The sequence below is a fragment of the Caretta caretta genome, chromosome 3 (assembly GCF_965140235.1).
Source record: "Caretta caretta isolate rCarCar2 chromosome 3, rCarCar1.hap1, whole genome shotgun sequence".
In the NCBI taxonomy this organism is placed as follows: domain Eukaryota; kingdom Metazoa; phylum Chordata; order Testudines; family Cheloniidae; genus Caretta; species Caretta caretta.
Window position 1 is genome coordinate 52,671,933 of NC_134208.1, and position 27,310 is coordinate 52,699,242.

Genomic DNA, 27,310 nt, shown 5'->3' on the forward strand with positions numbered 1-27,310 from the left:
CCTAGTTATATTTGTACCATGCTGAACAATTTATTTCCTTCTTTGATAGTCAAGCCTTCCAAATCCTTGTAGATGGCTAGCATGACCTTGATAGTTTGTTGCTAAAACATATTCCACATAATGGGCCATACCCATCACTGGTGTGTGTGAGCCACTATATCGTCACTGAATTTAATAGGACTATACTGATTTACACCACTTGAGGATCTGGCCCAGATAGTTCTCTTAAAGTTTTTTTCATGAGTCAGTCTTCCAAGCTGTCATAAATAGAAAAGGAAGGGTAACAACCAGTAATCAGCTGCCAAAATCTTAACAACGGGTTCCCTCCTCACCCCACGAGGGGGTCATTGCCCACCCCTATCCCCCGGTACTACTGCCCCATCCAAACCCCCAAGTTCCTTGATGCCTCCCTGCCCAGGACCCTGCCCCATCCACCCCCCCTCCCCTGTCCCCTGACTGCCACCAGAACTGGGCAGGAGGGTCTCGTGGGCCACAGTAGTGGGTGCCCACCCCACCGCTAAGAGCCAGAGGCACCTGCCAGGGGGTGAGGTGGGGAGTCCCAGCAGTGCTTACATGGGCAGCTCCCAGGAAGCATCCGGCAGGTCCCTCTGGCTCCTAGGGATGGGAAAGCGTAGCTGGGGGGGAGCAAGAGGAGCAGCCGCTCCCCCACTGATCACATCAAAAGTGGCGTCTTAGGCGCCGACTCCCTGGGTGATCCGGGGCTGGAGTACCCATGGGGAAAATTGGTGGGTGCAGAGCCCCCACCGGCAGCTCCCCACCCCGGGCCTGGCCCCAGCTCACCTCCGCTCCGCCTCTGCCTCCTCCCCTGAACGCACCGCCCTGCTCTGCTTCTCCGTGCCCCCTCCCCCCAGCTTCCCATGAATCAGCTGTTCGGCGAGAAGCCGGGGAGGGCTGAGTAACAGGCCGCGGCTTCACACTCAGGCCAAGGGTGGCGGAGGTGAGCTGGGTGGGGAGCGGTTCCCCTGCGTTCACCTCCCCCTGGGTTACCTGCTGTGGCGCAGGCGGCCCTCCTCACGCCCCCCCCCCCGCTCCCCCAGCTCACCTCCGCCTCCCTGGGCATAAGCGGGAAGCCGCTGCTTGCTCCTCAGCCTGCCCCGGCTTCCTGCACAAACAGCTGATTCACAGGAAGCCAGGGGGGCAGAGAAGCAGAGCGGGGCAGCGTGTTCAGGGGAAGAGGCAGAGGCGGAGTGGAGGTGCGGTGAACTGGGGCCGGGGGTGGGGCGGGGAGCTGCCAGTGGGTGCTCTGCACCCACCAAATTTTCCCCTTGGGTGCTCCAGCCCTGGAACACCCAGGGAGTCGGCGCCTAAGGCGCCACTTTTGGCAGGTTAAATTTAGAAGTCCTTTTAGAACCGGTTGTCCCTCATGGAAAAAACGGTTCTAAAAGAGCTTCTAAATTTAACAACCGGTTCTAGCAAACCGGTGCGAACTGGCTGCAGCTCACCACTGGTAACAACCTTTATGTATGCAGTAACATCAAGTCCCTCCTACTGACTTTCATGGATTTTGCCACCCAATGGCCAGAAGCAGGGCTAAAATTGTGTGCCAGGCATTGGCAGACATTTTTGCCAGGGTAGGTTGGCCCTCCGACATCCTTATGGATTTGGGAACTAATTTCCTGGCAGGAACCATGAAAAGCCTTTGGGAAGCTCATGGGGTGAACCACTGGGTTGCCACCCCTTACCACCATCAAACAAATGGCCTGGTGGAGAAGTTTAATGGAACTCTGGGGGGCCTTGATATGTAAATTCATAAATGAGCACTCCAATGATTAGGACTGGTTTAGGGTTTTCACCATTTGAACTTGTGTATGGCCACGAGGTTAAGGGGCCATTACAGTTGATAAAGCAGCAATGGGAGGGGTTTACACCTTCTCCATAAACTAACATTCTGGACTTTGTAAACAACCTACAAAACACCCTCCAAACCTCTTTAGTCCTTGCTAGAGAAAACCTAAAAGATGCTCAGGAAAAGCAAAAGGCCTGGTATGATAAACATGCCAGAGAGCGTTCTTTCAAAGTAGGGGACCAGGTCATGGTCTTGAAGGCTCTCCAGGCCCATAAGATGGAAGCATCGTGGGAAGGGCCATTCATGGTCCAAGAGTGCCTGGGAGTGGTTAACTATATCATAGCATCCCCTACCTCAAACCTAAAGTGTACCATGTTAATTCGCTAAAGCCCTTTTATTCCAGAGAATTAAAGGTTTGTCCGCTTACAACCCAAAGAGGAGATGATGCTGAGTGGCCTGAAGGTGTCTACTATGAAGGGAAAAGTGATGGTGGCATGGAAGAGGTGAACCGCTCAATCACCCTCGGAAGTATGCCGCGACCGCAGATCAAGGAGCTGTGTACTAGTTACGCGCCAATGTTCTCAGCCACCCCAGGACTGACTGAACGGGCATACCACTCCATCGACAGGTAATGCTCGCCCAGTTAGAGCCCAACCTTACCGGGTGGTTCCTCAAGCCAAAACTGCTATAGAATGAGAGATCCAGGACATGCTAGAGACGGGGGTAATCCGCCCCTCTGGCAGTGCATGGGCATCTCCAGTGGTTCTAGTTCCCAAACCAGATGGGGAAATACGCTTTTGCATGGACTACCATAAGCTAAATGCTGTAACTTGCCCAGACAACTATCCAATGCCACACACAGATGAGCTATTGGAGAAACTGGGATGTGCCCAGTTCATCTCTACCTTAGACTTAACCAAGGGGTACTGGCAAGTACCGCTAGACGAATCCGCCAAGGAAAGGTCAGCCTTCATCACCCATGTCGGGCTGTATGAATTTAATGTGCTCCCTTTCAGGCTGAGAAATGCACCCACCACCTTCCAAAAATGTGTAGATAGTCTCCTAGCGGGATTGGGAGAATATGCACTCACCTACCTTGATGATGTGGCCATCTTTTCTGATTCATGGGCAGAACAGCTGGAGCATCTACAAAAAGTCTTCGAGAGCATAAGGGAGGCAGAACTTACTGTTAAGGCTAAGAACTGTCAAATAGGCCTAAACAGAGTGACTTATCTTGGGCACCGGGTGGGTCAAGGAACTATCAACCCTCTACAGGCCAAAGTGAATGCTATCCAAAAGTGACCTGTTCCAAAGTCAAAGAAACAGGTCCAATCCTTCTTAGGTTTGGCCGGATATTACATGTGATTTGTACTGCACTACAGCCAAATCGCTGCCCCACTGACAGACCTGACCAAAAAGAAACAGCCAAATGGAATTCAGTGGACTGAAGAGTGTCAGTAGGCCTTTAACCATCTTAAAGTGATACTCATATCTGACCCTGTGCTAAGGGCCCCAGACTTTGACAAAGCTTTCCTGGTTATGACAAATGCGTCCAAGCGTGTTGTGGGAGCAGTTTTAATGCAGGAAGGACTGGATCAAGAATTCTATCCCGTCGTGTTTCTCAGCAAAAAACTGTCTGAGAGGGAAGGCCACTGGTCAATCACAGAAGAGGAATGTCATGCCATTGTGTACGCCCTGGAAAAGCTACGCCCATACGTTTAGGGACGGCATTTCCACCTGAAAACCGACCATGCTGCGCTGAAGTGGCTTCATACCGTAAAGGAAAATAACAAGAAATTTCTTCGGTGGAGTTTAGCTCTCCAAGATTTTGATTTTGAAATACAACACATTTCAGGAGCTTCTAACAAAGTGGCTGATGCACTCTCCCATGAAAGTTTCCCAGAACCAACTGGTTAAAAGCATCCTTGAAATGTGGGAAATATTGTCAGTAGTATATCTAAAGGTGCATGTGTCTTATTAACTCTATTTTCTCCTAGAGCTCCCCGGAAAAAAATCACAGCTAGTGTGCAACAGGCTGCCCAGCACCCAGGTGGGGGCATGTCTTAAATATAAAGGGAAGGGTAACAACCTTTATATATGCAGTAACATCAAATTCCTCCTGGCCAGAGCTACAGAATCACTTACCTGTAAGAGGTTAATCAGTTCCATTAACCAAGTTGGCACCTGACAAGAAGGACTAATGGGGAAAGAAGATACTTTCAAATCTGGCGGGGGGAGGTTTTTGTTTGTGCTCTTTTGTTGTGTGCCCTCTCAGAGAGAGAGAGGGACCAGGGCAGGAAAAAAACATCTCCTAAAATGATCCTGAAATAATACCTCTAAAATTACAGAAATTGTAACTAAGCAAGGAAATGCTCTAGAGTATCTTTTGTTTTAGCTTGCGAATTTTCCCTATGCTAAAAGGGAGGTTTATTCCTGTTTTGTAACTTTAAAATTGAGCCTAGAGGGGGATCATCTGTGTTTTAAATCTTTTTATTACCCTGTAAAATTACCTTCCATCCTGATTTTACAGAGGTGCTTCTTTTTTTTTTTTTTTACTTTTTTACTTTTTTTTTTTATAATAAAGTTCTTCTTTTAAGAACCTGATTGGTTTTTAGTATTCTATAAACCCAAGAGTCTGGTCTGTGCTCACCTTGGTAACCTATTGGTTGGTATATTATTCTCAAGCCTCCCCAGGAAAGGGGGTGAAGGGGCTTGGGGAGATATTTTGGGGGGATAGGGCTCCAAGTGGCCCCTTCCTGAATGTTTGTTTAAATCACTTGGTGCTGGCAGCAATACCGTCCAAGGACAAGGAAAGTATTTTATGCCTTGGGGAAGTTTTTAACCTAAGCTGGTGGAATATAAGTTTAGGGGATCTTTCATGCATGTCCCCACATCTGTGCTCCAGAGTTCAGAGTGGCGAGGGAACCCTGACACAAGCCCTTTGTTTATTTTGTTGGTCTTATGTGAAAAAGTCTCCATTTTGTGAAATATTTATTCTCTTAAGGTTCTAAGACTCCATAAAGTATCCTGAATGTGGTTTCAGCAGTGCTATAATCCCTATGTGTATCCAGACCCAATTCATTCTGTCTCTCAGTATTGCACTGCAAAGTCATGTCTTGTAACAGCTATATCTTGCAAATCCTCCAAATTTTGCTGTCTACTCTCAGCTCTAGCTGTACATGGCTGTTTTCTGAGAGTCTCCCTCACACTCTATTGTTCTGTTCTATTTTGTTTGCATGGATGTATTAGCTTGCTTTTTCTCTTCCCAAGGTGACTCATTTAAAAAAAAAATATCCTGTTCATATATCTAGCCTTTTTAGACCTCCTTTGTATTGTACCTCTATCCTCAATAGTATTTGAAACATCTCCCAGGCTGGTATAATCTCTGAATGTGATTAATGTGTTGTTTAATCCTGCTTCCAGATCATTAATGAAGATGTTAAACAACATTGGAACTAGCATCGATCCTTGTGGCACCCCACTGGACATGTATCCCCAACTCAGTGCATTGCCATTTATCATTACCCGAGGTTAATGGTCCAACTCAGCCAGTTTTAAATTCATAGGTCTATGCTCATAGCCAAGTAACTAGAACTGATTTGCCAGGGAAGGTTTTATGAAGACTGTTTAAAGTACTTTATGGAACTCAAGGGGTTAGATTCATCCCTGTCTTATGCTGGTATGTCCATCCTCTTCTGCAGGTGTAACTCAGGGCACACACTTGGAAGCAGAAAGTCTGCTCAGAGGTTGCTCTAGCAGTAAAGGGACCTGCAATTCTGTTTCAGTCTGGCATGGGTACCAAAGCCAACCAGCACAGCCCCACAACTGATTGGCACAGGAAAAGGCATCCAGGGTATGTTCTGGTTAAATGCATCCTCTAGGTAACCTTAAAAAACCGTATATAATAGGACAAACCTTCCTTGGGGTTCAGTGCTCTCTTCTGGAACAGTAAGTGTATTGTGCATATTCCTGTGCTAGAAGAGGCTAATATAATATCTCTGTATGACTGAAATGGTATTTTTAAACATTTTAACAGAATAAAATTTGTTTCAAGTGTGAAATAATAATGAACTGCTTCCATCTATCATACTTACAGAGTCATCACCATAGTATCTGAGTGCCTCACAATGTTTTGATTAGCCAAGCAAAGTCAGGTCTAACACTGTGTCTAGCTTTCTGTCACCTGAAATCCCCAAATTTAGGAAAAGCATCAATGGACAGGAAATTTTGCTTTTGGTGAAAACAGAGTGGAAAATGGGGAAACTTGGAGCCTTTTACATCTTGTTAGCAGAGCCATCAGCTTTAACCAAGTCTGTAATTGTCCATAGATCAAAGAACTGATTGATGGCAGCCATTAACACTTTCCAGCATAACAACATAACCATCATAGCTCTGCCCTTCCTCCAAATACTGTTGGAAAATGTTGACACCCTGAAGGACTTATCTCAGAGACAGAAAAAAAAAAAAATTAAGAATGATGGGAACATGGGCGGGTATGATAGGCCCTGCCTTGGCTGCCAGACTCCCAGTTGCAGAGTTGGTGGGGGTGGAGGGAGAGTTTTTGCGATATTATGCACTGTGCAGGTTCCAGGATGGATGAGGAGGTGGAATGTCCTATTCAGCTTCCCAGGTTCATCGGTAATCTCCCTGGACTCCAGAGAGATTATTGAGGAAACCAGGAAGCTGAGTAGCAAATACTGCCACCTCAGCTGCCCCAGAATAGTATGCATTGGGCAAATCTCTTCTTCATGAGAGTGAGAGTTTTACCCCAGGGCAGCTTGGGGTCTGGGGAGGTGAGGCATGTGGCAGCTGCGGCTGGCCCGGGGCTTCTCCAGGCCAGGGGGGGACACTCATGGGTCCTCCGGGTGGGGTGGCGGTGGGGCAGGGGATCTTGGGGCTCTGGCTGGGAGGGAGGGGCATGGGAGGAAGGGGCAGAGCTGCAGGATAGGGGGCTCCACCTGCCACCCATGGGTGGGAATCCCTGGCATGGGAAAAGGGGGGCCCCTTGCATGAAAGGAAGGGGTAGCACACAGAGCCCCTGGCATGTGGCAGAGAGGGGGCACAAAGAGTCCTTGGTATGAGAGAGCTGGTGGTGGGGGTTGTAGTGAGTCCTTGTGTCATAAATATAAAGGGAAGGGTAAACCCCTTTAAAATCCCTCCTGGCCAGAGGAAAAATCCTCTCCCCTGTAAAGGGTTAAGCAGCTAAAGGTAACCTCACTGGCACCTGACCAAAATGACCAATGAGGAGACAAGATACTTTCAAAAGCTGGGAGGAGGGAGAGAAACAAAGGGTCTCTGTCTGTCTATATGCTGCTTTTGTCAGGGATAGAACAGGAATGGAGTCTTAGAACTTTTAGTAAGTAATCTAGCTAGGTATGTGTTAGATTATGATTTCTTTAAATGGCTGAGAAAAGAATTGTGCTGAATAGAATAACTATTTCTGTCTGTGTGTCTTTTTTGTAACTTAAGGTTTTGCCTAGAGGGATTCTCTGTGATTTGAATCTAATTACCCTGTAAGGTATCTACCATCCTGATTTTACAGAGGGGACTTCTTTACTTCTATTTACTCCTATTTCTATTAAAAGTCTTCTTGTAAGAAAACTGAATGCTTTTTCATTGTTCTCAGATCCAAGGGTTTGGGTCTGTGGTCACCTATGCAAATTGGTGAGGCTTTTTATCCAACATTTCCCAGGAAAGGGGGGGTGCAAGTGTTGGGAGGATTGTTCATTGTTCTTAAGATCCAAGGGTCTGGGTCTGTAGTCACCTAGGTAAATTGGTGAGACTTTTTACCAAACCTTGTCCAGGAAGTGAGGTGCAAGGTTTTGGGAAGTATTTGGAGGGAAAGACGTTTCCAAACAGCTCTTCCCCAGTAACCAGTATTTGTTTGGTGGTGGTAGTGGCCAATGCAAGGACAAAGGGTGGAATATTTTGTACATTGGGGAAGTTTTGACCTAAGCTGGTAAAGATAAGCTTAGGAGGTTTTCATGCAGGTCCCCACATCTGTACCCTAGCGTTCAGAGTGGGGGAGGAACCTTAACACCTTAAAATCCAGGGAGATGGGTAGTGTGGTGCACAGGGAGATTGTTGGGATGTGGAAAATGGAGGGATGCTCGCAGCCCCTGGTATGCACAATGTTTTTGGCCTACAGAAGCAACAGAGTGTGTATGTATACTCAAATCATCCCTTTGAGGTAGGGAAATGCAATTACCCCCACTATACAAATGGGAAACTGAAGCACAGATAGACTAGGTGACTTGCCCAGTCACACAGGAAGTGTGTGGCAGAGATGGAAACTCCCAAGACCTAGGTTAGGATCATCCTTCCTCCATGCTTCCACATATGCGCTTAAAATCTGTCCTCTAACATCTCTATATGCCACTCCAACCATGGCATAAAGCATGGCATGAAAATTTCTTAAAAGAAGAGGAAAAAAGCAAAAATGAATGATCTTCTCACAGGTTTTGAATTTTCCTTATGGTTTCGTGGCCCAAATTTTAAAAATTAGCTGCCATATTTAGGCAGCTAAATATGCAACATGGTTTTTCAGGGGTCTTGAGCACATACAGCTCCCATTAAAGCACTTTGAAAAAAGGTTTTTTGTTTGTTTTTTGTTTGTTTGTTAAACAAAATAAACTTTGGCGAGTCAGATCATAATGTACAGATGAATAAAGATCTTGACTAGACATAAGGTTTTTTGCGAATGACCTTTCATTTTCTTATATAAGGTCTCACTAGATCCGGCCAAAATTTGCAAACTTGGTTGCCAAATGTTAGAACTCTACCTCCAGTTTTAGGCAGCTAAATTGACCTGGTTTTCAGAAGGGCTGACTTCAATGGGAACTGTAGGTGAAAGTAAAACACATTGAAATTGAGTATCAATTATTTGAATAATTAACTGTTTAACTTAAAAAAAAAGGCACTATTGAGCTAGGATTCTCTTGTTGATCTTATCCTAACAACAGAATGATGAAACTTCATCAGAATAAATGTGCTAAAAATAGGAAGTCTCATATTATAAAATAGTCTGCCTACATTTTTAGAATAAAAATCCTGCAATGCTCTCCTGGGCATAGTCTGAACTTGTTTCTTTTTGCTGGGTTAAGTACAGTTCATAAGGCTAATACTTCAAGGTTTTAAGCACCCTGCACTCCCAACTCGCCTTAATGGTAGTGAAGAGATTCTCTGGATCTTGCTGAAGTTGCTCGGCATATTGCAAAATTAGGCCCTGTGGTGAAATAGGACCATAAGTGATTGCTTGACTTTTAAGATTGCACGCTAGACTAGGAAACAGGATCCGACAGTTTCAACACCCTTACCCACAAGGGAGAAACAATGATCATGCCAATGATTACAAGTCATTGACACTGAACAGGTCTGTTTTCCCAAACAATGAACCAGGTCCTGTTGGATGTGCCATTCAACTGGGATAAAACAGTCTTAGGCTCCAGGATACCTCATACCCAAGATCTAAAACAATATAACTATTGAACATTATAGTAACTAAGTCCAGATGCCCACAAAGAAAGAGGAGCTTTCTTAAATCTCATTTTCTTGTGAGATAGGGGAACCAGAAACACACAGATGAAGATCTGAGCTTAGTAGGAGAATATAAATTGATTCTGTTCTGTACTATTCCTATAAATTAAGCGGAAAACTTACCTGTGGTGCTCTGCACCTGAAAGCAGGACCCTGGAAACCCCATATTCACTCCTGTCATATAATTATGAGATATTTCATACAAAGGATGCCATATCAGATATCTTATGAAAAGTCATGATCTGCTGAAACCCATTGTTCAGTCAAAATATGTATATCATTAGTGTATATGAAGTTATGAAATTTTGCTGTATGATTGTTACTGAAATATGTTGTAAGTTTGAGAGTCTCCTCTGCTAGTTCTCCAGGGACAACAAAGGAGGTATCCCACTCCTAGGAGAGTGTTAAATGACCATTAATCAGCGGGGAGTTGCAATCGAGGGATATACAATGCTGTAAAAGGGCTGCACACGCATCATACAATAGGGGATTGCACTACTCTTGTGACTCAGCAAAGTCCACCAGGACATATCTGGGCTACTGTTTTTGAGGCATATGGACTGAGGATATAAAAAGAGAAAAACTGTTTGATCCCAAATACTGCCTAGTTTAACAGCGTTTAAGATTTAGACTATGCACTTACCTTTTATTTTCTTTGGTAACTATCTCTGACCTTTTGTGCCTACCACTTATAATCACTTAAAATTTATCTTTCTGTAGTTAATAAATCTGTTTTATATTTTACTAAAACAGTGTGGTTTGGTTGAAGTGCTTGGAAAATCTCAACTCGGGTTACAAAGGCTAGTGCGTGTCCTCTCCACATTGAGGGAGGGGCAGTCTGGGTAATGAACTTACACTGGTTAAGCTTCTGAACAGGGCAAGATCAGTTCTGGGGTACAGGGCTAGGGGCTTGATTTGCTGGTGTCTTTCTCTTTATGGTCCGTGAGAGGCTCAGGGAGCATTCACACAATTTATCTGGACATTGGGCTCCACATGTTGTGCTAAGTGATAACCGTGCCTGTGGGGGTTTGCTGCTTGTTACTAGCAAAGCATTGTGAGAGACAGCCTAGGTTAGAGAGTTAAGAGGACACAGCAGTACCCCAATTCTCGGTTGCACCCCGAGAACTCCGTTATACTATCTAACTTATCTTATATTTAAACATCAGTTTAAATGAGATTATTTATGCATTAGACTGCTAGCTGTATCCACCCCCTGGAATGATGTCTTCCAACTTTTCAATAAAAATACTTTATTTTAAGAAGGAAGTTAGTCAATTTATTATTGGTCACTGGTTCCTAACAGGGGGACTCACAGGCTTCCAAAACCCAGTCAGACATGCAGAATGATGAGTGGCCAGTATATACTGGGTAGTGTAGCTGGATCCTGGTCTAAGAGTGGAAGAATCCTGAGATTCCACCTCGATACAAGTAAGGGTAAGAGGCAGAACAGGTCATTAGAGTATTCTAGGGTGAATAAAAGGGGAACTGGACTAAATTTATCTTGATTTTTTGAGTAAATGAAATTGCTAACTGGAAACTAAGACACAGATTTTGCACCCTTTGCAGTGAATGGGAGTTTTGTCATATTACAACCTGAAATGGGTACTTCAGGGATTAAACAGATAATGACAAAAAAAATTAATATCATAATTTGTTTTGAGTGAAAGCCAATTTTTACCCCCTCACGCATACCTTTATTCTTTATGTTCTTATAAGAGGGCAGCTACTTTTAAAACTCATTTATCAAACTAGCATAAAATTATCTCTCTTTTAAGCTTTTCATTTCATTGACTTTAAAGATGTGAAATCCACAATTCTTATGCTTTGATTATAAGGAAAGGAACATTAAGTTTAACTATTATTTCTGATCAGTGCTATAATGTTTCATTAGAATGCAAATCTTTACATGCACTTTAAGTCCCTCCTTACCTGTGAAACCATGAAGACACAGGCATTGAAACTGTGGTTGCTCATTCGATTGGCTCATATCGATACAAGTAGCTCCATTGTAGCAATTGTCAGGGTAAATTAAACATGCATTTTCAACAGATTGGCAGAATTCCCCTGTCCATCCAGGAGCACAGAGACACTAGAAATAAGGAAACAAAACACTGAAAAAATTTGCAGATATTTTATCTAACATTATGCACCAAAGTAACAGCATAATGAAACATTGGGTGTTTGCACCCAGCTAAAGATATAACATACACATGCAGTTACAGAGGTACACACACCTGACTCAACATGAAGAACACATTTACTAACCTGGATGTTGGGAAAGTGAGTAAGTAAGGGTAAGGGGCAGGGTTATAAACATAGCTGGGACTAAATCAGTGGGGCTGAGGGAGTGCAGATAGGAGCTACCTTCAGAAGCAAAAAGGCTCAGCTACAGAAGATCACTTGGCTGTGGTTTATATATATATATAAATAAATCACTCTGGAGGATGGGAAAATATTTGCAGCTGGGGAAATATAATGGTGTTGGAGGGTGAAAGGCTATCTTTGCTGTGTTGAGAGAAACCAGGATTTTAGCGTAAAGGAGATATTAACAAGGATTTAAAAAAAAAAAAAACTAAAGTAAGTTGTGTTTTGTAGATAAGATTTATGTCAAAATAACTCATTTAGTGTCATCAGAAGTGATTTTTCTTTAATATTACATCCATTTCCCACCCTTCTTGTTAGTCTCAGTTTTATTTAACATCTTTCTTAATGATGTGGAGGTAGGGTTTAATACCACAATCACATTCAGAGAATATTACAAACTAGGAGATATTGCAAACACTGCTAAGGACTAAACATACTATAGAAAGGGCTGAAAGAGGTAACATATGATAGAAAAATATTGACATATCTTTTGTCTTTTTATACTGTGCAATCTTTGAGGCAAGGACTAAGTTTGGAAGGCACCTAGCACACTTTGGGTATCACCACAACCTAAAAAAATAAATTACATAAATAACAAAACACCCCACTCAGAGACACCATATTTTAAAAAGGATATTATTAAGGTCGCAAACTTAAGCACTCAGAAGTCAGGAAATGACAAAATAAGGGATGCATGTGCAACTTTAATTAAGCCCCTTTGTGCATCTCTATTATGATACAGTCTTTAATTACATGATCACCTACTACTTTTTCCACAGCCCTCCTGCCTCATTCAGTGCTCACTAAAGAAGCAGCCAGGCAATATTTCTTTTTATATTCATATTTCACCGTGTGGCCCCAGGCCTTATTTACCACACACCTTTATTTACTGCACTGAAGATAAAATTATTAATTTCCTTAAAGTCTTTTCTATGGTGCCGTCACTGTAGAATCTGAGTGCTTCGCAAACATTGGAGAATGGAGCTGCCAAACATAAACAAGCGTCTACTGAGCATGTGTAAACTACAGTTTTTCTGAGATTTGTAATTGGGCCAAATTTAAGCAGGTTTTCACAGGAATGGCAATAAACATATCCCTGACAGCAAGGTCATCCCTCTGCCATATTTCAAGTCCCTACTCCAAAGCATGCAGTAGTAGTAAGGATCTACATGGGTGAAGCAACATATTTTTCCCTAACCTTGATCGTAGTAATAGCTAAATTGTTTTTACTGAAACTTTCCTTAAAAATGCAGCCCGAGGTAGATACCCTGCATGGAAAATTTCAGCCTCAATGGTTAAAGTTTGACAAAGTTATGAGCTACTTAAAACAGGATCTTATAAAGGAAAGCGTTAGGTAGCCTTAACTACACATACCACTACCTGTGCCACTCATTACAGAAAGTACAGGAAACTGTTAGAAAGTATAATTTACTCTATAGGTTAGTCTATCCCAGTGGTTCTCAACCTTTTCTCTGATGTGACACACCTTTACTTATTTTGAGGCACACTACCATATTGTCTCCAAATGAACTCACTCTCTTGGATCTAGACTGTTCTCAGTGGGAGCTAATGACAGAACGAGGAGTAATGGTCTCAAGTTGCAGTGGGGGAGGTTTAGGTTGGATATTAGGAAAAACTTTTTCATTAAGAGGGTGGTGAAACACTGGAATGCATTATCTAGGGAGGTGGTGAAATCTCCTCCCTTAGAAGTTTTCAAGGTCAGGCTTGACAAAGCCCTGGCTGGGATGATTTAGTTGGGGATTGGTCCTGCTTTGAGCGGGGGGTTGGACTAGATGACCTCCTGAGGTCCCTTCCAACCCTGATGTTCTATGATTCTATGATTCTTATTGCCTTAGTTTAAGCTGTTTACCACCCTTGCCATTCACAGTCTGTACAATGAAGTTAATGATATTATAATCTAACATCTTTAATTTAATTTATTATTGGTCCTGCTTTTAATTTATAGACTGTGACAAATATTTTCAGCTGACTCACACCATTCACACCAACAAGATGCCAAATTAAAAAATAAACTGTTTTATTATATGATGAACAACAAATAATACAAAAATTGTACCAATCAAGAAACATCAGCTAATGATATTATTTTGCATCAAGACTTATGGAATTACCTTTTCATCTTTGAGGCACTTCTTTTATATAGCTTTGGAAGTGAGCAACATCAAATGGCAAACTCCAAGTCAGACATCCAAACCTAGCGCTATCTGACATGGAATGGAACGCAGACACGATGCCCTGAAATTGATGAATATAGCAATGCTGCACACTGTGAATCGCAGTCTGCGATGAGTGACCACAAATTATAGAAAAATAAATAAATAAATAACAAAAAGAAATGTTTAATAGGCCATCAGAGCTTGTCTTGATGCACACAGTTGTTTATTCCTGGGAGGAAATGTTGACAGTGCCACTCTGATATCTTGCTCCACTGACCTCAGACGCTCTCTTTGCTTGTTCTTGATGTAAGTCAGGCTTGAAAAACTTAACTCGCACAGGTATGTTGTTGAAAAGAGAAACAGAACGGAGATAGCATGGTCAGAGATTACAGGATATTCACCTCCCACTTTGAATCAGAAAGAGTCCAAAGGCATATCATTGAACTTTATTTTCAAAGTGTGGTCCATTCTTAATTTGGCAAGCTGACCTTGAGCTGTTATTGTAACATTCTTAGCACTTGGCATTGCAGAGCAATGCCAAGGATCTCAGACCAAGTCAAAATCTTCTATATTAATTGAAGAAAAATATTAACTGAATTTTTCTTCCAGACTTTCCAAATGCTCAGAAATGGCGTTGACCAAAATTCCACTACCAGGATATGGTGCATTTGCCAAGGGGCAGTATCTGTATTGTTCCATATTGCTACTTTTTCAAATCAGAGGGCTAACTTAGACCTAAACCTATGCCATTTATCTTTGCTGGAGCGAAGATGCTCATTTCTACTTTGCATTTTCCTGTTCAGTTCATTGAAGTGGAAGAATATATGTCACTTAGGCAACGTTTGTGCCCCATGCCACAACAGTGATCAGTGTACACTGATTTCTCTAAGGTTAAGAACATTTTGACCTCCTCTCTCAACTCATACAAGCATAAGAGAACTTTTACATGGGAAATTCAGCATACTTCAGTATGCAAAAGTAAATTGCGGTGCTTTGCTCCCATTTCCTTACACAGCAAGGAGAAAAAATATGACTTTAAGGGTCACAATTTTATAAAGTTCACTATCTTTACTGCTCCATCTAACAGTAAAGACAGTTCTTCCGGCAATGTTTTGGCAATAAAAGCTTCACAGTGCGGGAAACAGTGAGTCACCAACATGTCTGGGTTTTGTTTACTGACCCTGATTACAAAGGGTCAATGACCCGTTCATTTTGTCCCTCGAGGCTATCCAATCAGTGCAAACACTGATACAATTTTCCAGTAAGTTCTCCTTTCTCAGGGTAGGCTGTTGTCACACTGAATATTTCCTCTCCGGTTGTATGACCTAGTATTTCTTTACAAAACAAAAAATTTCTTTGATACTATCTCTGTCAAATCCTTTACATTAGCCCACAGTTGAGCATGGCCAATGATATCTGTCAATTCATCAAGCTACAATGCAAATTTTCTGCTTCGTTTTCTTTTTTCTCAGAGCACCATCTCAATATCACCAGATATGTCACCAGTGCGGCAACTTATTGTATTATCAGAAAGGGGAAGTTTTTCAATTTCCTTGACTGTATATGTACGTAATATTGCTCTCACAATTTATTTGCATGCTGGTAAAATTAATGTCTCTGTGATTGTATGTGGCTTTTTTACCTTGGCTACAAGCTTAGTGACCACATAACTTGCTTCCAGTGTTTTGTCAGAAACAAGTGCACAGTCTACCATCAGTCATGCATGCTTTTAATTCTGATTCCTCAAACACTTTAAAAAATTATGTCCTTCTAGGCAAGAGATGAATGTTTGCTTGTCAGGTGTCATTTTAATTTACCTAGCACCTTGGCATGGTTTGAAAGTTTCTCCCTGCACGAAAAGACATTGTAGAAGAATGCAAGATTCTTCCGCTGTAGATGAAAATCCATATTGCAGATAGCTCTCACAGAAGTGTTGGTTCATCACTTTCACATTCTTAGTTTCACGTTCAGCTTCATCACTGCAAGTAGATGTGGAACTGCCAAAATCTTTTTTCTTCAAATATTTCTCTATAATGTGACAAAGCTCTGACCTTGACTCCGTGGGTCCCATGTTTCCTGAGGGATTTTGCTAGCCTCAGAGGCTCACTCTCAGCCTTCACGTAGCCCTTCTCTCTCTAGCGGCAAGGGTCACAGCCTACTGAGCCATTTTCATCATAAGCCACCGACGGAGATGAGGAGAAGCTATCCTCCCTTGCACAGTCTCTGTTGTCTCCCAGTCAAAGTGATTAATCAGGGGGCAAAGCGGGGAGCCCAGGCCTGCCCTCTACTCCAGGCTCCAGCCCAGGGACCCTAATAGTATCAGCTATGGTAGCTGACTTTTTAGAAATAGGATGTGTACAATTCCCTGGGCTACTTCCCCACAGCAGCCCCTACTTCCTCAAGATCCACTTCACCCTTACCTCAGAGCCTCCTTCTTTGTGCCTGATATGGTGTGTACTGCTTAGTCTCTCCATCAGCGCAACTTCCTCCCACAGCTCCTGACATGCACCCCCCACCTGACTAACCAGGACGTTTTTAACTAGTTTCAGCCAGGCCCTGATTGGCTTCAGGTGTCCCGATGAACCTAGCTGTCTCCACTGCTTTCTGGAAGGATCTTAATTGGCTCCCATTGTCTTGATTAACCTGGAGCAACTGCCATGGTTACCATGGTAACAGGGATTTGTTTAGCCTGGGGCTAACATACCTGTTTCTCACTACTTTCCCATAGCCACCTGGCTTTGCCCCATCACAATAAATTTGAAATTCAATGCTGTAACTTTTGAGATTTCTAAGTTTTGAAAAACACACTGACTACCACTTGTCTCCCATAATGTTAAGTTCACAAGAGCGTAGTGTAATATTGTGTCTATCACAGGCCACTCTTAATTTTGTCTTATGAATATTCATGAACCAATCCAGATTGAGGCTAGTAGGGTTAAAATCAAAACAACCATGGTGGCTAACATTAGATCACAATCTGTCTTTTATGCCAGAATTAATATTTTCAACTAACAAAGCTAAATATAAGAACTCTGGACAAAAGCATGCTCAGTGGAGAAAGTGACATGGACTTGAGAATAATATTTTCGGATGTAAAGCAATTAATAATTAATTGTTTCTTCTCATTCCCAAAATAGTCTTCCCAAGTGTGTATCACTTTCTCTATTGTTTTTAAATGCAATATAATTAATTATAATGGTGTTCCAGGTCTGGCTCATTCTGGCTTTTACCTCAAGTCAAATGTAACTATAAAACTTAGCCTTCTATTCAGTGTCTTTTTTGTGTGAGTCATCATTATCAAAGGCTCATTGCAGTACTTTGCATTCATCAGGGCATGTCATCTTTGTTTAGCTTTATCCCTCTTAACCGTGCTTTATGTAATGTAATGTGATACATGCATAATCTTTGAAAGGGGCCTCCTCCCAGAGAGCAAAAGTACAGAATGTGATCTGGCTCTGACAGTAATTAAAATAAAATTTTGTTCTCATATGTGGTTTTTTTAAAAAATTCCACATCACACCTATTCAGGCCTGACAGCACCCCGGTTGGCAAACACAGATGTATTCCATTCAGTTGCATCGCAGGAAAGTTTTCTTTAAATGATTTTTTTCCTACAAAAATTGGTATTTGGGGTAATATGTAGGAGCACTATTATCAGTAGTTTTACCCAAACAGCCAAAGAAGAATAAAACCCCAAGTCTTCTTTTCCTAGACATACCACCAAATCCCATTTTTCAAGAAAGGTCTTTCTTCAAAGAAACTCACCTGGTCTCGGCCCAGTTCCTTGGGCTTGTCTCCATACAATCAAAGCCATCATCACAGTGGCGGACAAAATGCCAAAGACTGAATCAACATGAAAGCAATGCTACCCTTTCATTCAGAAAAGTGGCTTCTTCAGTTCTGGCATGAGTAAAATTGTCAAAGCAGTGTATGGAAGCTTGAAACAGTGCTTCCATGCTGCATCTGTTTTGTCAATAAATACAGGACACCAAGTCCCAGGGCTCTCAAGCAAGCACCTTTCACCAGCAGTAAATTCACTTTTTACCCCCTTTTTTTATTATAAAAATCTCTAACAGCAGCAGCATATTGGTGGGTCTACTGGAAAGCTGAGAAATACAGGGGTTTTTGTTGTTTTTAATTGCCAGGAGTAAGTTGATCCACAAAGTGAAGGGACAAGCGTGTGTCTGTGTGTGTGTGTGTGTGTGTCGGAGGAGGGTAGGTAAAGATGGTACTGATACTTTCAAAGTGTACCAAAACAACATCTGAACAAAAAACCAAAAAAAAAAAAAAAAACAGATTATCAAGCAAGTGTAACATCACTTTGGTACTATGTGTTTGGTTTTTTAAAATTATGCTTTATGTTTCTTTCCACTCCCTGGTCCCACTTTTTTTTTTATTTATATATGTTTCTTTATTTTTTCTTATGCAACAAATGCAAGATCAGTTATGTCCCTATTCCTTTGCTGTTTCCTTCCTGAGTGTGTTCAACATAGAGTGTGAAGGAACTGATTTATGAGGAAAGATTTAAAGACCTCAGCATGTACTTTTTGGCTAAATGACAAGTAAAGAGGAAGGAATGTACTTTTTTAGATTGATTAAAGGCGGGTAGCTATGATCAACAGATAGAATTAAGAAAGAGGAAATCTAGGTTGAATATAAGAAAAAAATTCTGTTTGAAATCTTTTAGTGTGTAAAATAATCTCCCAAGTGAAGTAGCAGAAGTCACATCAGTTGTCACTTTATAATTGTAATGGGGGGAAAAAACAGAAAAAAAAATAGTATATTGTAAGTAACAATCCTGAACTATTTTGTTACTTCAGTAGGTCCTTACTTTCACTAATCTCTTCAGTTCTAATTATGATACCCTATGAGAAAAAGATCATGAATCTTATCTCTTCAAACCCTTTACCGTATAAGAAAATTAAATTCAGGATAATTCTATAGCTGTCAATAAATTGTTCCATAACTGCACTGGCAAAAGATTTAATACGGTTGTTGAATCATCAGCTTAGAATAGATCATGGAATGTGAATGGACCTTCAACAATATATAGAAAGAAACTGGGTCAATCCTGACCTATTGTGTCATACCACAGGGAGAACTCTGCTCTTTTGAAGACTAGCACTAGATAGATGGTGAATACTGTGTGGCAAAGAAGGACAGGTAAAATAATTTGTTTCTACTCCCTTAAAGCTATAGAGGTTTGCTACACTGGAATCTAAAACTCCTGGGGCCAACTCTTCCTACAAAGGCAAACATTAATGTCCTTCCCACAAAAAAAAAAAAAAAAAAAAAATTGCATCAAGGAGGAAAATGAGGTTTACCCCCTGCTAGTCTAGTCCAGTCTAATATGCAGAAATTCCACCCCCCATCTGAAGATCAAGAGGATACATGCTCAGGTCATGCTGGCTTTAGAGTACCCTGTTTCTCCTCACAGTTCTGGGCTTTGCTGGAAGAGCTTCCCCTGGACATTTCTGCCCTAGGGAACCTCTTCAATTGGCTTAAAAGGAGTTGGGTACAAGCTTAATACTAGTGTAATAGCTTTGGGGGGAGGGATAGCTCAGTGGTTTGAGCATTGGCCTGCTAAACCCAGGGTTCTGAGTTCAATCCTTGAGGGGGCCATTTAGGGATCTGGGGCAAAAATTGGGGCTTGGCCCTGCTTTGAGCAGGGGGTTGGACTAGATGACCTCCTGAGGTCCCTTCCAACCCTGATATTCTATGATAAGCAGAGGTAATGCTTCTTCTGTGTGTTGGTGGCAGCAATAAGGGCTGGTTCATAATATCTACGGGTCCCTTTTTAGAAAACATTGATGTGGGCTTGGAGGTCTGGGAGGCCTAGTGATTAGAGTGCTTGGCTTTCACGCCCCTACATGATCGAGGATCCTCAGTCTTTAAAGGTGGGTGTGGGGGGGTAGCTCTCCCTCTCCACCAGCCCTCAGCCTCTCCTCTGGCTCCCAGCCCAGGGCCCTGTGTGCATCAACTCCTCAAAAAGGGAGCAGCCCTCCCAGCAGAGAATCTAAATCCGCTGCCCTAGGCTACTCCTACCAGTGTCTGTTCAATTTGGGGTGTGGCACCTCTAGTCCAATTCACTGGGTGGCATGCCTCATGTAGCACCCTCTCATGGATCTTGGGAGACATCCTGCCACAGTCCCAGGCTCCTTTGGGTGGGACAGCTGCAAGTTGGTAAGGCTGAACCCCATAATATCTCTGAGCTTCCCTCATTTGGTTACCTCAGGTGCCAGAGGCTCCTGTGTCTTGTCCACAGTCTCCCTTGGCTGGGTAGACAGTGCTTCTTCCCAGGGGGCTGCCTTGGCTGGCAGACTAGTGATCCTCCTCTCAGGAGGATCCTCACCTCTTTGCCAATCAGCCCCAAAGTGAGCCAACTTCCCTCCTTTTCTCTCCTGTCCTGACATTGGCTGCAGGCACAGGCACTGACTTTTTCATTTCCTTGGGGAGGCCCAGTTACCTCAAGAAAGGTATAGGGCAAGTCTGGAGGACCTTGACCTTATTGACCCAGGGTTGCCTCTTCCTTGCTGAGGTGACATTTAACAGGATTTGCTTCCAGGTAAACCTCCTTGAGTGATTGTAACATGTCCATCATGTGTTTTAGGGGGTACTGCCAGTTTTGACTGTAGACCACACAGCAGCATACTTGCTATGGGGTTGGAAAATCCAGTCCATTAGACATTAAAAGGCATTGTCTGAAAGAGCCACAGAGAGTGGAAAAAGCTGACTTTTCCCTGGATTCTGGTGTGAGGGCAATCTGCCAATATCCCTTGTTCAGATCAAGAGTGGTGATGTACTCCACTTCTCCTAGATGGTCAAGTAGTTCATCAATGTGTGGCATCAGATATATATAAATTTTTGACACTGCGTTCACCATTTGAAAATCAATACAAAACCTATCAGGTTTAGGGAACAGCATTACGGGGCTTTTCCAGTTGCTGAATGATTCTTCAATCACTCCCAGCTCTAGCATTGATTGGAGTACTTGCTTCATGAGTTCCCTCAACTTCTGGAGAAGGGGTTGAGGGTTTTATCTGACTTTAAGCCCCGATTCCATCTGGATGTTATAGGTTATTAAATGGATCCATCTAGGTTGGTTAGAAAATATTGGTGAGAAGGCAGTGATTAATTGTTGACGCTGGGTTCTCTGTTTATGGGTGAGATTGTTTCCAATCGTGACCATTCCTGGCGTTGAGGACTCAGCAGTGTGCAGGCCTAATTCAGGTTTCAGAGGGTAATGAGCTATCAGTACGCTTTCTCGGGCTTTCATGGTTTTAAAAGATTAACATGATAGATTTGTTGTACCTTTAGCTTGTCTGACTGTCAGAGTACATAATTCACCTGCTCCACTTGTTGCACCACCTCAGAGAGCCCCTGCCTGTGGGCTAGGAAGTTTGATTCCGAGCTGGGTAATAACAAGAGAACCTGATTACTGGAGGTGGAACTCCTGGAGGTGAGCCCTTTTATTCAAGTCTGCTTTCTGCATGTTCTGATCATGTAGGAGGTTCTCCCAGGCAAATGATCCCAGGCCATCAAGCTTCTCCCATAGGTCCAGGAAATATTATACTATGTTACTGGCTCAAGATGAAAAGGAGTACTTGTGGCACCTTAGAGACTAACCAATTTATTTGAGCACGAGCTTTCGTGAGCTACAGCTCACTTCATCGGTTCCGATGAAGTGAGCTGTAGCTCACGAAAGCTCGTGCTCAAATAAATTGGTTAGTCTCTAAGGTGCCACAAGTACTCCTTTTCTTTTTGCGAATACAGACTAACATGGCTGTTACTCTGAAACCTGGCTCAAGATGGTTGTTCTTCCCACATTTCTCGAACAAGGTCTAAAATCCCTCATGGTTGCCTTCCATATAACAGCTCAAATGGTGAAAGCCAGTGGAGAATGGGGGTATTTCTCTCATGGCAAACAGGAGAGAAGGAAGTAACTGGTCCCAGTCTCAGACATCCATAAAGACAAACTTTTGGAGCACTGTCTTTGGTGTTCTGTTGAACTGTTCCACTAAGCCATCTCTTTGACGGTGGTGGACAGATTTTCTGAGAGCCTTAATTTACAATAATCAGCAGTTACTTGATTGTCTGGGACATAAAGTTTGTTCACTGATCTCTTAATATCTCCCACAACACTCTGACCTATGTAAAGATTTTCATAAGTTCAGCAACCACCACTCTGGCATTCATAGAACATAATGGTAACATTTCAGGGTACCTGGTTGCATACTCTGCTGTAACTAAAATGAACCGGTAGCCTGCAGTGCTCTTCTCCAGAGTCCAACTATATCCATTCCAATCCACTGGAAGGACGTGCCTAATAGTTGGAAGGGGAGTAAGGGAGCTAGCTCTGTTGTCCAAGAGGCTGTGAGCTGACACTTTGGGCACGAGGCACAGAAATCCTGAAATCTTTGTAGATGCCAGGCCAAAAAAACAGGCCAGAATCTAGGCTAATGTCTTCTCCTTCATGACATGCCCTTCAAAGGGTATGGCATGGATGAGTCGCATCACCTCCCTCCAATAGGGTCAGAGTACCAGAAGCTCTTTTTGAACTTCCTCAGGCTGCCAGTCTTTTCTCATTGTGATGCAGGTGGTCACGCTGAATTTTCTAAGTGTGAGAACAATCCCACTTGACAGGGCCTGACAGTCTCAACATTTACAACCACCACTTTGGTGTATGTTCAGCTCAGTGTGTTGTGCGCCCTCTACAAAGTTGGAGAACTAGGTCAGAATCTCTGACTCAGGTAATGGAGGGGCTTCCTTGTCAGGTTTGGATGGGGCCTGGTCTTGCTGGGTTGGCTCTGATGAGCGGGATGTCACCTCACGCAGATCAGGGATCTCCTCTACACCTACAAGGGTTGCTGACTCAGAAAGACCCATGGCTGGAAGTAGAGAGGCCTGCAGCTTAAAGGGAGTCCCACAAGCTTATTTAACAACTCCCCAAAATAGTTCCATCTTGGCTGATAATGATGGGGTAGGAGAGCATTGGTGTAAGGCCAATCATTAGGGACTTTGTGTGCTCCCAGACTGTTGCAGTCACTTGAATGTGGGGATATGATTTTATGTCCCCATGCACATTGTAAGAGGATGGAGCCCAGAATCAGATGTGGGTTAGGAATCACAGAGCTCCAGACAAGGGTCTGAGCACAGGCTGAGTCAACAAGCCTGTCAAGGTTCCTCCCCCACTTTGAACTCTAGGGTACAGATGTGGAGACCTGCATGAAAACCTCCTAAGCTTACTTTCACCAGCTTAGGTTAAAACTTCCCCAAGGTACAAATTAATTTTACCCTTTGTCCCTGGATCTCCACTGCCACCACCAAACTCTAACTGGGTTTACTGGGAAACGTAGTTTGGACAAGTCTTTCCCCCCAAAATCCTCCCAACCCTTGCACCCCACTTCCTGGGGAAGGTTTGGTAAAAATCCTCACCAATTTGCTTAGGTGACCACAGACCCATACCCTTGGATCTGAGAACAAAGAAAAAGCATTCAGTTTTCTTACAAGAAGGCTTTTAATAGAAGTAAAGAAATCACCTCTGTAAAATCAGTATGGTAGATACTTTACAGAGTAATTAGATTGAAAACATAGAAAATCCCTCTAGGCAAAACCTTAAGTTACAAAAAAGACACACAGACAGGAATAGTCATTCTATTCAGCACAGTTCTTTTCTCAGCCATTTAAAGAAATCATAATCTAACACATACCTAGCTAGATTACTTACTAAAGTTCTAAGACTCCATTCCTGGTCTATCCCCAGCAAAAACAGTATACAGACAGACACAGACCCTTTGTTTCTATCCCTCCTCCCAGCTTTTGAAAGTATCTTGTCTCCTCATTGGTCATTTTGGTCACGTGCCAGCGAGGTTACCTTTAGCTTCTTAACCCTTTACAGGGGAGAGGATTTTTCCTCTGGCCAGGAGGGATTTTAAAGGGGTTTACCCTTCCCTTTATATTTATGACAAAGCCCCATCATTTCTATCCTATTCACTCAAACCGGGATGGGCAATTGTTCAGGGTTTCCTTCCTGAGTTCGTGGCCCAGGGGTTCAGATCTTCCCAAATGTGCAGTCCATGTAGGGGCAATCTCTGGACCAGTGCCTGGGATGGCTATGTGTGAAACAGTGGTCTTTGTCTTAGCTGTGGCAACTGCCCCCACCCAGGTATTCAAGCAGTCTCATCTCCATAGGGTCCCCTTAGTTCAGTCTCCAGTGATGTTCCTTTCATACCCTCTGGTGGGTCAGTGGTTTCTTGGACTGGGGCATGGGTCAATAGCCCTGGACTTCTGAGCCAGGTATCTCGGGGCCCCTCAATCACTAGACCCTCCAGTGTCCAGGTGAGGGGGCGGAGTTGTTCTAAGACCCTCAGGATCCTGGCTTCCATGGGTTGCTCCCTCCTTTGGTGGTGTGGGGCTCTTTGTCACCAAGGGACCCTGGTGGGATGTCTTTATAGAGATCCTGGTGGCCAGGTAATTTTCAATGAGCAGAACTGCATCAGCTATTGTCTCAGGGTGGGCCACAACACCCACTCCTTTCCTCCAGGAGGCAGCATCTGGGTGAACTGTTCAAGTAGAACCAGCTCAAATATGTGAGTCCCTGTTTTTGTTTAGGGTTTGAACCATCTCCAGCCTGTGTCTCATAACTTCTGGAAGACCAGGTGGGGTCTTGCCTCCATCAGCTACCATTCCCCACAGAAGTATTGTGTTAACAATGGTTGCCTTGACATGCTTATATTCTTGGGCCGCATCAGGCTCTAAAGAGCAATATGCAGCTTTTGCTAGCCCAGTTAAGTTTGGGGCCAGCACCATGGCCCATTAGTCTTGGCTACTGTGGCCACCTGCTCAAAGGTTTGGAGGAAGGCCTTGGATCATCTTCAGGCCCCATCTTGTTAAGCCCAATGGGGTGACAGTTACAGCTGGCGTAGGGTTCACTGGCTCCACTGGAATGGGTGGCCGTAGTATCATGACCGCTTGCTGGACCAGCCGCTGGGCAGCTAGTTTGTGGATCAATTGCTGCTGCAGGCTGGCCATTTGCTGAAGCAGTTCTTGTTACTGCTGCTGATGGTGTGTTTTGTTCCATCTCCATTTAGTGGGGTGGGGTTCCGGTACTGGTGTTTGAAGGGTTTTCTCTCTTTTTTCCATTCCCTTATGCAGGGACTAGAGCGTCTACCCATCACTTGAGAGGTGGTAGGTCCCTGTTCAAATCCTATCTCCTCATAAGGCACAGGGGAGAATTAAATAAGGGGTCTACTGACTGAAGGCCCTAAGCATCAGGCTAAAGATTATAGGAGAGGTCCTCACCTTTTGCTGTTTTGTGTGAAATGAAGTAGTCTCTGAGCACATCTACTAAATTAGTCTTTATACATAACTGTCCGCACTCAGTTCATGAATCACACATGCAGGGGATATGTCCCTTGTACACAGCTCCAGCAGAAGTCACCTGTCCTTTAAGCAGATTTTATTAAAGGACACAAGGAAATTAAATAATCTTAATATTTTATAACCAAAAACAAAGCAAAACTAAGTGTGTCCAGCACTTCTGTTGAGGGTTAAACATAATTAGCAAGAAGCAGCAGAATGTGCTGGGAGCTCACCTTGCCATTTTGAAAAAGGCAACTGCTAGAAGGAGTCACAAAATTTAGAAAGCACAGGAAGAATGTGTTTCTGATCCTACTGGTATTAATAAGCAGGCTACAGAGTGTTATTATAAGTTATGTACTTCAGAAATGTACAGTGCTGAGCAGGCTGGCTGAACTTTTATGGAATCTTTCCATGGCTATCCTCCTTATCTCAAGAGGACAGCTCCGTATTAGATAGGGGTGTCAGAAAAGAAAAGGTTTGGGGATTCATTGCATCCTGGAAAAGTGGCTCAAACTTGAGCCCAGGCATGCTGCTAAATTATTTTTATTAAAAAATAATTCAGACTCAGCTAGCCTTCTGATGATAAAACTTTTCATGAGACTGAGGAAAAGAACTTATTTCAGAACAGTCACTAGTTCGTTTGAGGTTGTCAGTTGCATATTGTATGAAATGTCTGCTTCAAATTGCAGAAAGGTGTGGGATATGAGGGAGAGATGAGGGGAAAGGACTCTTAATGCATCTACAGGGATCAGTCAGCAGGCAGCATTTATCTCTGTTTACTTTTGGTGCTCAATGTATTTGAAGCAATAACATTAAACAGACTAAGCCTCCCCCACAGCACCCAGGAAGATTTGTGTGGTTGACACTGAGCAAAATCCTTTCAGTTAGAAAGTACAAAAATACAAGAGAGAGTTGAGCAGATGGCATTACTATACTGCTACAAAATTGCACATATGTGGGTCGAGATCCTCAGCTGTTAGTACATCAGCATAATGCTGCTGTGATTCAAATAATTTTGTTGATTTACATCAGCTGAAGATTTCCTCTGTGTTGTCGATCCTTACCTCCTACTCAGGGTTTGGCTTTATTTATTTATTAACACAATGATAAACAACAAAAACCTCAGCCCCAGCCGTCTCTCAGGTTTGGTGGTTCCTAGGGCTCGTAAATCTCAGACCTAGATTCCTTTGTCCTAAAGGTCACACCTCTACCTTTTACCTACCATGGATATCTTTGAAATTAAATGAGTCACACCGGCATAAAAGAGGAAGAAGTCAGAGGAGAATCAGCCGCTGCTTTCTTCTCTAGTTTCTCGTATGTTGTAAGAGTTTTTGTTTTCTCCTAACACTGAGGAATCAAAGCTGGAATAGCAGCACAACCTTCCCTTTTTCTCTCCGATTCCTTTATGACAGTCATAATTTTATTCCTGTCCTATGCTGATGCCAGTTCAACTTGTGGTGACTGAAGGGAATTGAGTCCTCAGGAGATCTTATGCGGAATAGTGCTCTACTGATGTTTGAGCTACTGAAATTAAAATATGGAATTTGAAATTGGAATCTTATTAGGTTTCTGCAATTCTAACATATTTTAGAGAGACATTTGGTGCTGGCTTCAGTGTATAAGAGAGCACTGCTTTGGGGATGGTGGTAGTTAAGTGATTCATTGTCTCATTAAAAAAATAGTGCTTTGCATAAGGGTTTTGTAGAGGCTCTCTGTGACTTCTCTTTTTAGCATCTTAGAAGTGTTTTTGGAACATGACTCAGCAGTTTCCATACTGGAAGAGGATTGGGCGAATAGTACAAAGGATAATAATAACTCACTATTCATCTTAAATTTTGCACAGCTGTCTAATGACATTCTTGTGGGTTAAGCTTATCACTGACCACTTATTTTAACTTGGATAACTGTGCAGAACTGTTGACTAGTCTGTGTTCAATAATGATTATGATTGTTTTTAAAATAATAAGTTGTGTAGAAACAAATTTTGTACATAAAATGAGTGATCTGAACTCCAAGTATGGCCAGCCATCCTCTCTTATCTCATTTAAATCAGTTTTAATGGCAC

The 27,310-nt window shown here is 42.9% G+C and overlaps 1 protein-coding gene across 1 annotated transcript in view; it reads right to left on the reverse strand.

The window, feature by feature from the left end:
• Positions 1-27,310, reverse strand: part of LOC125634897 (protein eyes shut homolog) — a 411,142-nt gene that overhangs the window by 58,690 nt on the left and 325,142 nt on the right. Inside the window, exon 7 of the mRNA XM_075126511.1 lies at positions 11,273-11,432. Coding sequence (XP_074982612.1) covers positions 11,273-11,432 — 160 coding nt within the window. The remainder of the gene's footprint in view (positions 1-11,272; positions 11,433-27,310) is intronic.